Raw genomic sequence first — 17,571 nt, forward strand, 5'->3', positions numbered from 1 at the left:
CCTTAATCGCTAGGGCAACACCAAGCGTATTTGTTCGAGTACCATAATAGCATAACATATGTCTCTCATTGAGGCCGCCATGTTGTTAAGCGGTGCCGAGCACTTTGTTCCGTTGGAGCGCTTGCATGAACGTTTTGAATCAAGCAAGCCGCTTGGCAAGCGATAGCAAGCCGCTTGTTAACGGAACACACCCCAGATCTGTCAGACAGCCTGACACCAAAGGGAACATGTCCTGATATACTCCATTGCATTATCAACGAACGTATTATAAACTAACATCCTCTCCTAACCGATGTATGTACATTGTATTTATTATTGTACACGGGATCTTTCACAGATGACAGGTTCTTCCTCACCCCGCATTACTTACGATGACTTCCAATAGTAAAGACGTCCTTAGGGCAGATGTGTTTGCGATACATTTCGCATATTGTACGTGAGACGCCTTCAGGGTAAGTGTATCTCCAGAAAGTCTGACGTTAACTTTGCACGTGGTGGTGTGGTATCTGGACAGTGTGAGATTCAGCGTGGCCTTGTCTAAGTTACTTTCTGATCGTTCCTCGGGCAAGAAGCGTTTCCACAGCTCCATCCAGAGATAGTTGCTGACCTCACCAGCTTTTGCTTGGAGTCAGCATGGGGAGGCACCTCGAGATCGGGAAACAACGAGGACCAGGAAGAAGAACCAAAAAACAACCGGGTGCAGAGAAAGAGCTCCTTCGGTCCTTTCTCCCAGGTAATCACTTGATAAGTGAATTTTAACTTTATTTATGCATTTGGTTCCACTCGTATTTCCATAGTGACGTATTCAACCCTGAACTACACCGTCACTATGGGTGTCCTCTCTTGTGTGAAGCGTTTCTTCATCTAATTCCTTATTCCTGCTCAAACTACTTGGTCGAACGTCAGGCCTGGCCAGCCGGTTCGTGAAAGACTTGGACAAGAACGTGGTAACAAGTGTGGCCGTTAAAGAAGAAGAAGTCCGGCTCAGGACCTCAGACTGCGTTGCTGAAACTAATAATAACTAGGCAGGTAATTTTGGCGATAGCCAGCATGGATGCAAAGAGTATACCTGTATGAGAAGGGTCATTGCATACCTGGGGTGGTCAAAATGTTCTCCCAACGAGGTTTGTCGTAACTTTTTGGCATGCCATGGATTAAAGTGGGTGTCTTGGGAACTTTGTTAAACTCCCCTTGTATATAATGAGTAAATTGAGGTTAGAGATAATCAGGCCATTGGTCAAAGATGGTTTGTTACCCGTGACCTTGCTCCATCAATATACATGACAGGTGAGCCAATTGTTAATACTAGGGCATGCCCGTACTATATCTATATCTAAAATTATATCCCCCCCTCTATTTACATGAAATGGTTTGGTTCATGAAATGTTTTGGTCCATTCGCAACGCCAAAGCGAACGGCGAACGCTTTACATGAAATGGTTTGGTGCATGAAATGTTTTGGTCCATTCGCAACGCCAAAGCGAACGGCGAACGGCTTGCGAGTACAGTGACAATCCCCCCGGGGTTTTAATTAGTTTTAAAACGGAGCTTGGCAACCGCTGGCGTTCTTTAGCCGGCAGCTTCGCCCGCCCGAACGCCGTTACAGTACCTTCGACCGCGAGTTGCTCGGACTTCACTTGGCGGTCAGGCACTTCCGCCATCTGCTCGTGCGAGTACAGTGACAATCCCCCCGGGGTTTTTATTAGTTTTAAAACATAGTTTAACGCCAACATAGCGCCAACATAGTTTGCAAACGTGAAATAAATGAATACGCTCTCAAATGTGCCATCCGAGGCAGAGTGTGTTCGCCACGTTCGGCACACGCGATAGTTCGCTGCTCTCTGATTGGTTGAATCGTTTTTTGGACATAGCTCGGTAAGTAATTGTCCGATTAATATGAAACCTTGAAAAGGCACATCCTCGGGTCCCCAGCAATATACCTGGCAAGTTAAAAGTATATCGGACCCGTGGTTGTCGAGAAACAGCGGTCACAGACAAACAGACGTACAGACGTACAGACGTACAGACGTACAAACGTACAAACGTACAGAGATTACTGGAATTATAGATAGATATGGATTACTTGGATACTATGGAGTACCAGTTCAATGGTAATTCCCTGTGTGTGGCAAAAGGCGACTAACAGGATTGGCGGCAGGAAGGGCATCCGGCCATAAAACATTGCTTCAAAAAGGGGACCACGGTGCCCGAAAAGGCCAACTCCTGGTCTGCGGGGAAAAATGGCCTCTAAAGATGGTTCTTCTATCAGTGATCAGAGTGGTAGATACTAAGACGATACACCTTCCATCATCACCAACTTAAAGTCAGTTTGAAGGGCGACACACTTTATAGTGTGATGCGTTACCTGTGAAGCACCAGTGCCAAAGTTTGTAGTTTGGTCATGAATCGAAGCTCGAGGTAAGTGCGGTACGTATGCACCATCTTGTGAGACAGTTTGCACTGATTGATTGCAGTCAAGTCAGCTGTACTCCCAACAACCAAGAACAATCGCAACATTTTTCTACTAATTGTATAAAACTGGGAATTCCATGTCGATGAATGGACAGTCCCGTGTTTCAATGTGTGTTTATTTTCAGCATTTCATTTTTCTGTATTTACTTTTATTTTGGCATCGTGACAATGCTGATATGAAGCCGTTGCGATGGTACTGTGTGTGCGCCCTTCGCAGATATTGCAAGTCGAGGTCCATTGTCGGCTCATGGACGACGCAGGTAATGCTTCCTTCAGCTTGGCATTACTAACTTGTTTTTTTTATTAACCTGACGGCATACGAACACTGGTGGCTTCTCTGAAAATTATTTAGGTTAAAAAAAAAGAGCAAAGGAGTGGAAGTTCTGGAATCTTTCGCTGCATTTTGAAAACGGAATATAATTGGCGAAGAAAGTCAGGATGTGGTATCCTCTCATTGTGCCATCTTTGGTGGCCAATTATCCTGGAAATTCATCGGAGTCAAGCAGACGGGATAGCTGCCTTAACATCCTACCCAGTGGGCTTTGCACTTATTGATGCAATGCCCCACGTGAAGCACCAGGGAGGCAGTTTATAGTTGGGTCCAGAATCCAATGGTCAAAGGTAACCTCGCCAAGTTCCAAATTCCTGCTGTAACCGTGCATCCACGGGTTTGTTTTGCTGCTCACCAAGAGCAGTGCATGCTTGACCCAAGAGTCCGTTAAGATTGAATTTTCCCTTGCAGTTGCTCACAACTCAATCTTTTAGCATTTGATTGCAGAGCCACATTCCTAATATCTTTGAAATTCATATCAAAGCATGTTGATATTTACTTGTACCTTGTCCTGCGTATAACATATGCACAGATTCCTCCACGAGGCTTCATTTGTCACTGGTTTGATTCCAAATTTTGACTTTGTTTTATTTTTTACCCAAAACATTGCTTCATGAAAAACTACCCTGTGTGAGTAGATGTTTAGGTTGTCTGTCAGTCTGTTGATGGTAATGCCTCCATTATACGAACACCATGACAGGGCAGGCAAGAGGGCTAAGAAGCAGCAAGCAAAACACACTCATTCAGGACAAGGTGTTGGTGTGAGCATTGGAAATTCAGCCAAGGATGAAGATGAAGATGAAGATGAGGATGAGGATGAAGATGAGGATGAAGATGGTGAGTGTATTTGGTGGTGGTGGTTTTTATTTTATTTATTTTTATTTCAGAAAATGTGTTTGAATAAGTTCAAGGCACAGCTAAAAGCCCATTGGGCATGTTGGCCTGTGACATGATGACAACTTACCTACCTGCAGGTATATGCTGTTTATTGTAAAATAACCCCCAGCAGGGAACCTTTCCAGGGTATTGGTGCACAGTGGTTGACTATTTTTGAAATATGCCAGGGAATCTTTAACATTCGCAACTTAATGTTGGAGGCATATCTGATTTTGAATCCCAGAAGCATTGCCCCCCCCCCCCTTCCCTTTTCGTGGCACTGTACCAGAAAGGCAGTCATGGCTTGAATTTTGGCTGTTGCAAAGTGTAGTAAAAGTTGAAGGAGTTTTTCACATGTCTGTCTTTAATCTTTCTTCTTCCTTCTTCAATCCATTCTCGTCGGTTCTGCTCATTTATTTACTCAAAAACAACTTCTTATCCCTTCATTGGGTCATCGTTTCCCTTCTATCTTCTGCCACTTGTATACTGGTGTATATGAGATCGTAGTCATGTTGAGTCTCCTTGCACAAGCTCTGGTAAATTTTTTGCTGTTCGTCCATTCATCCCCTTCCTCCTCTGACCCCTTCCCATTTCTCACACCATGCTCGCGCTATTTCTGGATGGAAGCCCGTTTAAAAAACCCATCCTACAGGTACAGCGGAGCCTTCAGAAAGCATTCATTAACCTTACTTTTCACCCCAGCTCCAACATGTGTGCCTGCATTTCCATTTTTTAGGATCCTGAAACAGAAACCGTCTTTCAATAAATGTCGATTCGTGGGTTCACCATCTCCTCTCAACTCCCACCTTCTCCTGCCTTTTTTGATCTTGCCCATGCCCCCAACCATACCCGCCCACACCCCACACCCCACCCCCTCTCAACAACTCAGCATCCAATCACCTCCCCCTGCATGACTCAACTTAGGGTTTGCCATTTTTGTTGGATAAATGATGCTTTTTGAAGATGGACAATTACGTTTATTACAAAAAACAACTCTGTGTTAGACACTAAGCCACTGTCGGCAAATACATCGTGGCTCGAAGAATATATTGAGTTAGGTTTGTCATTTGAAACTTGCCTTAAAAGGATGGGCTTCTCCTTTCTTCCGACCAAAGCTGTACATGCATGCTTCATACATGCTTCTATTTTTATTTTGAATTTTGGGAGGGGAAGCAAGGGAATCGTGGTTTAGTGCTAGAATTTGAGAAGACCAAAACGAGGATTTGGGACCTTCAATAACTAATGTTCGAGGAAATGATTGTGACTCTTTTTTGACATCTGCAGGAGAAGGAGAATGGAGTTTTAAGAAAGATCTTAAAGGCTACAGTGATGAAAATGCAGCCTGGTTGAAACCGAGCAAGAGGAAACGTGACGACGAGGATCATGAGGATGAAGAAGAGGAGGTATACAAATTCTGTTATTTTAAAGACAAACATTCTGACTAACTTTTCATTGGGAGTCAATCAATAAGCTGTGGTCCAAACAATTTGTGCTAAACTGCCCTGTTTCACTCAAATCAAAAGGTTGAGCGTGGATTTCATTCTGAAACGCAACTGTCATCAGCTACCTGCAGTATTATTCAGCCTACATTGGTTTGAGAAGCCTTTTTGGGCAATACCAACTCACTTTTTGGGAAGGTACCAGTAACCAATCCATGGTATATATATTTTTTCCCTGCTAACAATCTCTTTTGATGAATGCTTTTTAGATAAGAAGGTTAACAAAACCAAACATTGGAACAAAAGCTAGGCATGTATACTTTGGCTCCAAGACCAAAATCCATGGTCAAACTAATATACATGCACTTTAGCTTTAAGATCAGGCCTAATGAGCTGACACACAGAACATATAATAAAGGGAGCAGGTGACAAAAGGGGTGAGAGAGGGAAGCACAACAGTAGGGAACAGGGACATCCACAGATCTGTGGAAGAGAGGGGGCTGGTGTGGGGTACATGGGACAATCATGAAGATGAACATGAAAGATGACCATGAATCAATTTCTTTCTCCTTTTATATTTTACTTTTTTGTATACAGAATCGAGGCTCGTGTAAGAGCTGACACATTGAACATGAAAACATGCACAGACACATAAAACATACAATGAAGGGAGCGGGAGACAAGAGAGAAAGAGAGAGGGAAGCACAAAAGCACAACAACAGAAGAGAACAGGGACGTCGGTAGATCTGTGGAAGGGGGAGGGCTGTGGAGGAGGGAGGGGTACACGGTATAAAGCAAATTAACACTACGCGGAATTTCCAGAAAAAAGATTGGGGATTGAAAGAGGCGGGTTTGGGGTGTTTTAACGGGGGTAGAAAAGCTCAAGGTTTTGGATGGGGAAAGATAAGAGATGGTGATGAACAGCTGTTTTAAAGACCTGGAGGGAGAGTGGGATTGAAGAGAGTGAGGGAGTTTGTTCCAGAGGTGGGAGAAAAGAGGCATGAAGGAGTTAAGGTGAGCAGAGAGGTTTGATTTTGGCAGTTTAACCATAAGAGGGTTGCTGGCAGATCTTGTGCGTCCTGCAGGAATATTTGGGGGACAGAGCTGGGGGAGCTAGGCCGGAGAGGAGTCGGTGGAAGACAAGAATGACCACCAACCTTCCTGTGGTGAGAGAGAGGCCCTCAGAATCAGCTTAATTGCGAGAGATACCAATGATTCTGAATGCTTTGGTTTCAACCGTGTGAAGCTGAGCTAGGTGTGAGACAGGAGCACCAGCCCAGAGGGGAGAGCAGTATTCCATTGAGCTCTGGATGAAAGCTTTGAATGTGGTGAGGACCTTGCATGACGGAGGATGCCCAGACGGCGACTGGCTTTGGAGGCCAGCTTGGAAATGTGCTTCTGGTATTATCGAGGCTCTTTCAAAGATCTTCTAGATTCCGAGTGTCCATGTGAGGGTTGGGAGGAGAAGGAACACCTTCGGCTTCACCAGCTTGAGCTTGTGATGAACCCATGTTTCCGAGGTTGTTGGTAGTACAGCCGAGACACGCGGGATTTAAAAAGTGGGAGACATGAGCAGTGCATTGTGCATAGTTCACACAACCTCCTCCAATGTGACCCTATTTTTGGCTGACAGTCTTTTCACCGAGCGCCAGAAATTCAAGCTGAGTTGAATTGGTATAGAACCTGGGCCAAAGTACTCTGCGCACTTTGTACGTCACGTTCAGCGAATGTCACCTCCCTCCGCCGTGTATTTATTGTAATAATAAAATTTAAAAAACAGCTTCCGTACACTGACCTTGAGGCTCGGTTTGCAAGCCACCATCTACAATTCCAATGTAAGAGACATAATTGCTCTTCTTTTGGGTCTTCAGAGTCCTACGGGTATTTTGGGTCCTCTGGTTAATTTGGGTCATTTGGGTGCTCAAGCTCTTTTGCATCCTTGGGATCTTGGGTGTTGGGCCCCTTCCAATGGGCTCCTTGTCGAGGATTTAATTCAATCAATATTAGGTCAGCATTAATTGAAGTGGAAATAATTCAGTGTCCTCTCTGTGGTTTTACAATGAAGCGTTTTTATGCTTGGAGTTGGAAACTGGCTTTTAACAAACAAAGAACATACCAAAAAGTACCGAAGTACCAGGAGTACCAAAAAACATCAAAGGAACATTAAGTACAGAAAATGACAGAACCTAGCCAGAATCTCTCTCACATCCCTTGTGACCAAGTCCCTTATGTAGTGTTTTCCACACCAAGAAGTGTGGTGGGTGAACTTGAAAGTACAGAGGCAGGAGGGTGGAAAGGGGGGGGGGGGTGGGGGGGGCAAGAGACCTTGAGGAGATAATCATTGGTGGCGCCACGTCGTCTGACCCTTGGATGAAACCCAGCCAATGAGAAGACCCCAGTCGTTTACCGAGACAACAAAATTCCTTGAGGGGTGAGATCTCAGGAATTAACTGTAAACGTGTTGTTGTGGAGACTACATGACATCAGAGCCCGACCTTGATGACTCGGACTGGTTGTCGGCCCGACGTGAGACAGAAGGCTAACTAGATTTTTGAATTAAAACCTTGTTCATTCTTAAGCCTGCCCATTATGTGGCATAATACATGATACAAGTTATTTTAATAGTTAATCTATTCATTCAAATTACACGATACATATTTTAATCAATCAGATTAACAGTATGGTAAGGCTTCTGTATAAATAAACTCAACACCAGCTAGCTTTAATGTGTACTAGAATATAAGACCCGTCGCTTCGCTGACAAAAATGCCAATCTTTGCTGTAATCACTACTCGATGGGGGGGGGGTGGGGGGTGGAAAGGATTATTGGGAGATCCTGCTCTCCGTGCAGGGATAACCAACATTTGGTGTTGGCATTTGCAGTTTTGACAGGCGTGTCCATGTACCCGTAAAAAAAAGAAAAAAATACTAATTTTGGATCACAAACACTCACGGGGTTTACCTGAATCCACCGTAGTTTGATTTTTTTGAAATCCATTAATCCGTTCTCAAGTTATAACACGACAAACAAACAAACAGACAGACAGACACGGCTCCTTTTATAATATCGATTTATCCACACGGGATACAATTCCCATACTTCCAATGGGCAAAGAATAATCCAATCAAAATTCACTTTAAAAGCAAAACACATCTGGTTCTCATTATTGACCCAACGACTCATCCTACCGACAGTGGAATGCAGTTTTTTTTTTTAACTGCCTACAAAATTACTTTTACTTGACTTTATCTATACTCAAGTTTGATAAATGGATTTAATAATAAAAACCACCACACCTTCCTGAACCCCAGCATCGACCTGGGTCATAAGAACGTTCAGGTCCTCCTGGTAGAAAGTGCGTCAGAAAGATCTCATATACAATGCCTATAGAAAGTCTACACCCCCTTTAAAAATATTCTCCTTTTGTTGTCTTATAGCCTGGAATTAAATAGACTTTTCACACCTTTATTTACACATCGTAACCCACAACCTCCAAGTGAAAAACAAATTCTACAAATTTCCAAAAATTAATTCAAAATCCAAAGATAGAATATCTTGTTTGGATAAATGTGACCCCCACCGCCCCCGATAAAACCTTCAATGCAGCAGAATTTTTTTTGTAGGCTTCCTCAGATCTGTGCAGCGACACAATCCTGTCTCTGAGCTCTGCAGGCAGTTCCTTCGACCTCATGGCTTTGTTTTTGCTCTGATATGCATTGTCAGCTGTGAGACCTTATATAGACACGTGTGTGCCTTTCCAAATCATGTCCAATCAATTGAATTTACCACGGGTGGACTCCAATCAAGCTGTAGAAACATCTCAAAGATGATCAAGAGAAATGGGAGGCACCTGAGCTAAATTTCAAGTGTCATAGCAAAGGGTCTGAATACTTATGTAAATGTGATATTTCAGTTTTTTCTTTTTAATAAATTTGCAAAATTTTCTAAAATCCTGTTTTCTCTTTGTCATTATGGGGTATTGAGTGTAGATTGATGAGGGAAAAAATGAATTTAAACGATTTCAGCATAAGACTGCAACATAACAAAATGTGAAAAAAGTGAAGGGATCTGAATACTTTCTGAATGCACTGTATATTGTTAAAAAAGGCCTTCTTCAGGGAACAAGTAATGGGTTAACAACTTACAGCTGTTCTGCAGCAATGTAAGTAAATTAAGCCTTGTAAGTTGATGCAAACAATTCCTACAGGTGTCCCAACCTCTGCTGATTACTTGATTACAAACCCCCTGTCTGTATAAAAGCAGTATTGGAACAGACTGTTATTACACCCTCTGAAGCATTATTTGAACAATATTTCACTGCAGGAAGTAGTATATTGGAAACTGGAGGAAACTCTGACAGGAAGAGGTCTGGCAGACCCAAAGCCACAACAGAATCAGAAGACAAGTTTCTGAGAGTCAACAGCTTGCGTGATAGGCGGCTCACAGGACAACAGCTTCAAGCACAGCTTAACACTGGTCGAAGTAAGCAAGTCTCAGTTTCAACTGTGAAGAGAAGTCTTTGAGCTGCAGGTTTGACAGGTCGAGTGGCAGTAAGGAAGCCATTGCTAAGATGGCAAAATAAGAAAAAGAGGCTTGCCTGGGCCATGAAGCACTGCCAGTGGACTAATGAAGACTGGAAGAAGGTCTTATGGACCGATGAATCAAAATTTGAAATATTTGGGTCATCACGCAGGGTTTTTTTACACCATCGAGTAGGCTAAAGGATGGTTCCTCAGTGTGTGACACCAACTTTCAAACATGTAGGAGGAAGCGTGATGGTCTGGGGCTCTTTTGCTGGATCCAGAGTCGGCGACTTGCACCGAGTGACTGACACCCTGAATTAAAAGGGCTACCACAGCATTTTGCAGTGCCATGCAATACCCCCTGGTATACGCCTCGTTGGTCAGGGGTTCATCCTTCAGCAAGATAATGACCCTAAATCCTCCGGGCTATGTCAAAACTACCTTCGAGGAAAAGAACAAGACGGTAGGCTTCAAATCATGGAATGGCCAGCACAGTCTCCAGACTTAAACCCCATCAAGCTGGTTTGGGATGAACTGGACAGAAGGGTGAGAGCAAAGCAACCTACAAGTGCAACACATTTGTGGGAACTTCTGCAACAGTATTGGGAAGAACTTCCCGAACAATATTTGATTTCCATTGTAGGAAGAATGCCACAAGTGTGTTCGGAGGTTATATCTGCAAAAGGTGGCTACTTTGCTGAGTCAAAATTTTAAATTACATTTTGTTTAAAAAAATGATTCTATGATTTATTTTTTTATCTCCAATTGTTTATTTGTTCGATGCTTAATTTCAGAGTACATTGAGACATTAAACTGCATAAATTTCAATAAAAACTGGAAAAATTGAGGTGTTCTAAAACTTTTGACCGGTCGTGTAGATCGAGACAAACAAATGTGAATACCAATCAAAAAGTTTGAGAGACTGGAAATTGAAAATATGTGACTTATGATGAAAGGGAAACGACTTGTGAATTTCTTGTTTAACCAGAGTGACGTGGAGGAAGAAGGTGAGCGTGATGATTATGGATCTCTGGACGACAAGAGCGACAGTAGTGAAGGAGAGGAAGAATTGGGGCCTTCAGATGATGATGTAAGTCATAACGTGTGTGGTATGCGCATGCAAGTAGGTTCTACTCTTACCACTTGAACAGTCGGGATTTATCCTCGTGAGTGAAACTAATTGTTATATATATATGTATAATTATATATATATATGTATAATTATATATATAAATATGTATAATTATAATTTATATATAATTTATAATTTTTTATATATATGTATGTATGTATGTATGTATGTATGCATGTATACTAAGTCGAGGCTCGTGTAAGAGCGAACACATGTATCGTATAATAAAGGGAGCAGAAGACAAGAGGGGGAGAGAGAGGGAAGCGCAACAACAGTAGGGAACAGGGACATCAGGAGATCTGTGGCAGGGAGAGGCCTGGGGGGGGAGGCACACAGGATAAACAAGATGGACACCCCATGGACTTTCAGGAAAGAAAACGGAATTTGAAGGAGAGATGGATTTGAGGTGGATTAATGGGGATTGAAAATATCAAGGTTTTGGATGGGGGAAGATATGAGATGGTGGTGAACGGTGATGTTAAATAAAAATTCTCATTGTGTTTTTGCTAATGGTCATGTTTTGTTTTTCTTGTATTTTGTTTCATTTCCTTGTATTCAATCTCATAGTTGTGACGTCATTCTAATGCGTGTCCGCCTGCGCCCTCTTTCACAAATTGCAGTAACATATTGGGTCCAAAACAATTACTTGTTAGGCCTGGATGTCTGGGCAAATCTGATTTACTTGTGATATGTTTAAACTATCCGTTATTAATGATGAGCAGATACCTGCCACGAGAGGTCATACTTTCTCATCTGTGATGAGGAAGGTACAGCGCAACCTCTCATTGATAATATTTCGAAATCGATCGAAAAATCGACATTAAATTTGCTGCTTTACCAATACTTACAATACAATCTGTGAACCAGGTATAATCATCGATGTGACTCGTTCGGGTTTCCAGGTGTAAAAACTTTTCGGGCATGGATTTTATTTTGGGGCAAATAACTGGGGGAGGAGAGGAAGTGGAAAAGTACAAACAGGGCTCAACATTAGCTTTCCTTCCAGCCTGTCCGTGGGACAGGTAGGTTTAAGATTGTACCTGTCCCAGTCGACCATTGCACCTGCCGAACTATTCATGCTACAAGCATGTGGTGCGATACCATCACGTTTTCGCCGGTGTGCGGGGTTAGTCGTGTCTTAAAAATATCCTCTTAGTCACTCTCAATCACTGTGGCTTTACTTGTGAAAGAACAACTACATTTGAGGTCATGATACAGGTAGTGGACAAAAAAAATAGAAAACCTAAGTAAATATGGGACACCAAATATTTTGAAAGCAACGGCTTCCACACAGGTGTGGGCCCATATGGCAATTAAACATGCTTTGGAATATGTATAAAAATGATGCACAGGCAATTATAGGCACAAAATATAAATGCCTATAATCATGGCTAGCATGGCTGCAAGATGAGACCTCAGTGACTTTGAAAGAGGGGTGATTTATGGGGCACATTTGGCAGGACCTTCGTCCTTCAGTGACAAAAACAGCTCCACTTGCTGATGTTTCACAAGCAACGGTGTCTAAGATGATGTTGGCATGGAACTCCGAGAGAAAGACATCATCAGAAAATGGCAACAGTGGGCAAAAGTGCATTTTCCAGGATCGTGATTTCCGTGCATTAATTTGAAGTGTGAGGCAAAGCAGGTGAGCAACTGCAGATTAATAGACTGTAAATTTCAACCTGGGGCACGAGCAGCCAATTTCATCCAAAACGGTCCGCCGAGAACTCCACAGAGTGTGATACGATAGTCGGGCTGCAGTGCGCAAATCGCTCATCACACCTGGGAATGTACGTTTGTGAGTCCAGTGGTGCAGAGATCACAGGCAATGGACTACCGAGCAGTAGAGAAATGTGATATGATCAGATGAATCATCCTACACCATGTTCTCGCCAAGCGAACAAGTGCATGTTTTGGCGCAAACCTAAAGAATTCTACAATCCTGAGTGCTTGGTTCCAAAAGTGAAGGGTTCTGGTGGATCTGTAAAGTTGTGGATGCATTTTCCTGGCATGGTTAGGGTGCAGTCATTCTCTGAGCAGGCAAGGTCGATGCCAATCGCTACTTAATGGTACCGAGTGACCATCTTCACCCCATGTTGTAGCATTTCTTTCCTGCATGGAGGGGTGTCTTCCAGGATGACAAAGACCCCATCCACAGAGCATGTGTGGTCACCCAATGGTTTGATGAGCATGACACTGATATTATCACGATGTCTTGGCCTTCTCATTCATCAGATCTGAACCCAATCGAGCATTTATCATTTATGGGATATTCTGGAATGACGGCTGAGACAGCATTTTCCACCTCCATCAAACAGGTGTGAGTTGATTTACTTTCTCATTGAAGAATGGCACCACATCCCTCTTGCAGACTTCCAGACGCCAGTGGACTCTATGTCACGATGCATACAGTCACGTGAAAAAGTAAGTACACCCCATGTAAAGTTTTGACCTTTTCCAACATATTTCAACATACAGCTATTTGATCTTCATTTCAACAATATTGATAGATAAAGGTGATATAATATAACAAATATCATGAAACATTTACATTTTGTAGTCCATTGTATAATTTAAATAAACATAAATGCAAATTTCACATGTGGAAAAAGTAAGTCCACCCTTGGCTCTAATAGGTGGTATTGCCCCCTTTGGCAGAAACAACCTCAAGTAGGCGTTTCTTATAACTGTCTACCAGTCTCTGACATCGACTGGGAGAAATTTTTGCCCACTCCATGCAGAATTCTTTCAGCTGTGCGATGTTTGAGGTGTTTCTTGCATGCACAGCTCGTTTTAAATCCCCCCACAACATCTCGATGGGATTTAGATCCGGGCTTTGACTTGGCCATTCCAGAACCCTCCATTTCTTTCTTTTCAGCCATTCCTTGGTGGATTTACTGGTATGTTTAGGGTCATTGTCATGTTGCAAGGTCCACCTTCGGTTGAGCTTCAACTTCCCGACAGATGGCCTCACATTATCCTCAAGCACCCTCTGGTACAATGAAGAATTCATAGTGGATTCTATGATGGTGAGCTGCCCAGGCCCTGATGCAACAAAGCTGCCCCAAACCATAATATTTCCATCACCATGCTTTACAGTTGGTATCAGGTTCTTTTGGTCAAATGCTGTCTTTGGTTTTCGCCAAACATGTCTTCTGGTACTGTGGCCAAATAGCTCTACCTTTGACTCATCTGTCCAGAGCACATTGCTCCAGAAGTGCTGGTCTTTGCCTTGGTGTTCATTGGCAAACTTTAGTCCTGCCCTGATGTTCTTTCTGGACAGCAAAGGTTTCCTCCTGGCACACCTCCCATGTAGATCAAATTTGTGCAGCCTCTTTCTAATGGTAGACTCGTGCACTTTGACATCAACAGTAGCAAGAGCTACCTGTAGGTCCCGTGATGACATTCTGGGGTTCTTCGAGACTTCTTTCAGCATCTTGCGGTCTGCTCTCAGGCTGAACTTGCTGGAGCGGCCTGGCCTGAACAAGTTGGCAGTTGTTTGGAATCTTCTCCACTTGTAGATGATCTTCTGGACAGTTTAATGATTGATTTCAAATTGTTTGGAGATCTTTTTAAATCCCTTCCCAGACTCGTAGGCATCTATAACCTTCTTTCTGAAGGCCTCAGAGAGCTCTTTTGATCTAGGCATGGTGACGCCACACACTTCAACAACAAAGAGCAAACCAAACTAAATGTCTGAGGTTTAAATAAGACAGGTTCCTCCAAGATCCCCTCTAACGATGTTCTAATCATTTGCACCTGAGCTGGTGCACCTGATTCTAATTTTAGGTGTTTGAAGTAGTGATAAATGTAGGGGTGTACTTACTTTTTCCACATGCGAAATTTGCATTGATGTTTATTTAAATTATACAATGGACTACAAAATGTGAATGTTTCATGATATTTGTTATATTATATCACCTTTATCTATCAATATTGTTGAAATGAAGATCAAATAGCTGTATGTTGAAATATGTTGAAAAAGTCAAAACTTTACATGGGGTGTACTTACTTTTTCATGTGACTGTACATGCTGTACTGGCCTCACAATAGTGGCCCAACGCCCTTTAAGTGACTTTGCATTGGTGCTTCCATTGATTGTTGGTGTTTCCACTACCTGTATGCTGTTAATTAAACTTCCGGGTTGTAAAATTGACCTGTCGATCGGACAGCTTTATTGAGATTTTCACTTGTCCGACAGACCAAATTTCCTGTCCTGGGCTGTCAGACAACCGTTAATGTTGATCCCTGTAAAAACGTTGATCATGCCCTTTTATTATCCGCAGAATTATCCTGACATGATGCATAACCAAGGGCTTTGGATAGGAATTGGTAAATGTCGAAAATTACTGACTTGATTTGTTATTTTCTACATGTATATTTATTTATATTCTGAATGTACACAGCTCCTCCCCATTGAAAAGGCCGAGAAAAGGGAGAAGCTCAAAAGGGCTGCAAGGTATGTGTTTTACCCTTTGCCCTGCAATCAACCACAACACAGGAGTCGTCTTTATCTCATGATGTTGGTGTCACTGTTGATTTTTTTCGAAACCTCTTCCCTTCAGGAAACAGCAACGGCAAGAGGAAGAGCAAGATGGAATCCAGATTAACATCAGTGAGGATGAAAAGTTTGTCTTCCCGAGTGGCCAGGAGATTGAGAAAGAGGATATCCTTTTGTCTCTGATTAGCCCTGCGTTCACAGTGTGCTTGATAACCATGGTGGTTTGTTTGTGAGGTGTAAGAGGTGTATCCAAAGGTAGAAACATTATTTTTGGAGACAAATTATATCCAAAGCTTGTGTTTCGTTTTTGCTGTGGAGAAAGTATGTTCATTTTTCCATTTTTATCTTCTCACTTCGGTACCTCCCCTGGTGGCTTGGAAGTACGTACACTCGCTTCAAAGCTGTCTAGCTTTGGTTTGAATCTTGGCTTAGCTATAAAGTACCATTGTGTGGGTCATGTCACGTCTTTCTGTAACATTAGGCGACATTTTACGCGAAATATCAAGTTCCTAACTGATATCGTTTTTAGTGTATGGGAATTATTTAGGGTTCTCGAATGAAAAGATCAACCTGCAATTCTGACATAAAATAGGCACGACGATTCTCCTGAAGAAATATCCTCAATGGAATGTTGTGCATTGTAGTTTTGTCTACCTGCTGTAAACTTTGGTTGCAACCAAATACCTCCTTAACACCTTTGCACCAGTCCAGCCCCCAGACCTGCAAGTCGTACAACAGAGGATTCATGATAACGTAGCTGTTCTTGCAAACTTCAACACACGCAAGGAGGAAGGACGGTGGGTTGATGCATCACAGTATATTCTTCACACTATCTTGTTTCTTCCATCGTTTCTTGTTTCGATACGAGGTGCTCATGTTGAATATGAATGAACTATTTCCAAAAGGGTGACAAACTGTTTTCCCATTCTTTTTTATTTGCATCTATGTAGAGTTTTACTGGCATGGGAATTGCATTCCTTCATCAATTTTTAACATGTACAAACTCACTCTTTTATTTACTGTTCTTGATTTCTATATGTAGGAGTAGACAAGACTATTTAGAACTCCTTCAGCATGACCTCAGCCTGTACTACAGTTATAATGACTACCTCATCGTTCGTCTCATGGACATCTTCCCACTGGGAGAGGTATGGAGGACCATTTTGTATCTTTACCATGTGACATACTTTGATCGATAAGCCTTAGACTTGACTACCTCGATGAAAGTTGCAAAACTTGGCTAATGTGCTATCGTGTGTCCATCTGAGCTAATTCATCATTGTAAAATGGAACGAGATATTATAAAGTTTACAAAATATTTAAACATTTAAACCTTGATCTTTTCTACCCGTGTTAATTCACCCCAGATCCACTTTTCTGAAATACCGACTTCTTTCCTGGAAGCCCTAGCAGTGTCCATGTGTGTTTTTTTTGTTTGTTTTTTTTTACCTCTCCCACCCCCCACACACCTTCTCACGCCTCCTCCCCCAAGCCCTCTATCTCCCACAGATCTCCCGATGTACTTGTGTGCTTCCACTTCTCTCCCCATCTTGTCTCCCGCTCCCTTTATTTCGTCTTATGTGTCCTTTTGTTTTTGTCCTTAATGTTAGCTCTTATACGAGCCTCGATCTTGGATACAAAAAAAAAAAACCATCGCTGATGTGTACGAGCATTATTTTACATTATATATACTCGCAACGGTACCCGCCCTACGGGCAGGGCTTCAATTGGGAGGCCCAAATGAAAAGACAAAATATCAGAAATTGAAGGCTTTTTTTATTTTAAATGATTTATATAAACATCCGTTAAATCATATCACACGCAAATCATCAAAATCTAAACAGTATTTGTAGAATTTCAATAAAAGCCACATCACTGTTCATATCGGTAAATATTATTCCATCGTGTTTGGAAAATATTGCCTCACTGAAGTAGGAAACCAACTATTTTTGAGGTCAAAAGGTCAAAGGTCAACTGAAGGTCAACCTTCCAACCATCATTTTTCATGTGAAAATCGTCAGTTTTCTTCCTATTGACCCAAGCTTTGATCAAGATTGTCAATTTTAATCTTGATGAAATGGACAATTTGCTGTATCAATGGAATTTGTTTTTCTTGTGGAGGGGTGGGGGGGGTGGGGGGGCGGATTTTACAAGTGTCGTACTCCGCATGACGTCTTCTTGTTTATTTTCTTTCTCATCTGGGAATTAAATATCTCGGGGACCTTTTGAGCTAGGAAGCTAATATTTGGACACGACAGTGACCATGTGATTTGGCTATAAAGGATATTTTTTATTTA

At 42.3% G+C, this 17,571-nt stretch overlaps 1 protein-coding gene across 1 annotated transcript in view; it reads left to right on the top strand.

Annotated features, from left to right (window-relative positions):
• The first annotated feature begins 314 nt into the window (after positions 1 to 314).
• The window catches only part of LOC137423526 (28S rRNA (cytosine(4447)-C(5))-methyltransferase-like), a 58,466-nt gene continuing 41,209 nt past the window's right edge, over positions 315 to 17,571 (top strand). Inside the window, exons 1-10 of the mRNA XM_078774177.1 lie at positions 315 to 452; positions 616 to 733; positions 2,689 to 2,731; positions 3,503 to 3,639; positions 4,963 to 5,081; positions 10,630 to 10,731; positions 15,180 to 15,232; positions 15,339 to 15,439; positions 15,978 to 16,071; positions 16,317 to 16,422. Coding sequence (XP_078630303.1) covers positions 634 to 733; positions 2,689 to 2,731; positions 3,503 to 3,639; positions 4,963 to 5,081; positions 10,630 to 10,731; positions 15,180 to 15,232; positions 15,339 to 15,439; positions 15,978 to 16,071; positions 16,317 to 16,422 — 855 coding nt within the window. The 5' untranslated portion in view covers positions 315 to 452; positions 616 to 633. The remainder of the gene's footprint in view (positions 453 to 615; positions 734 to 2,688; positions 2,732 to 3,502; positions 3,640 to 4,962; positions 5,082 to 10,629; positions 10,732 to 15,179; positions 15,233 to 15,338; positions 15,440 to 15,977; positions 16,072 to 16,316; positions 16,423 to 17,571) is intronic.

The sequence above is a fragment of the Myxine glutinosa genome, chromosome 3 (assembly GCF_964187855.1).
Source record: "Myxine glutinosa chromosome 3, kmMyxGlut1.1, whole genome shotgun sequence".
In the NCBI taxonomy this organism is placed as follows: Eukaryota; Metazoa; Chordata; class Myxini; order Myxiniformes; family Myxinidae; genus Myxine; species Myxine glutinosa.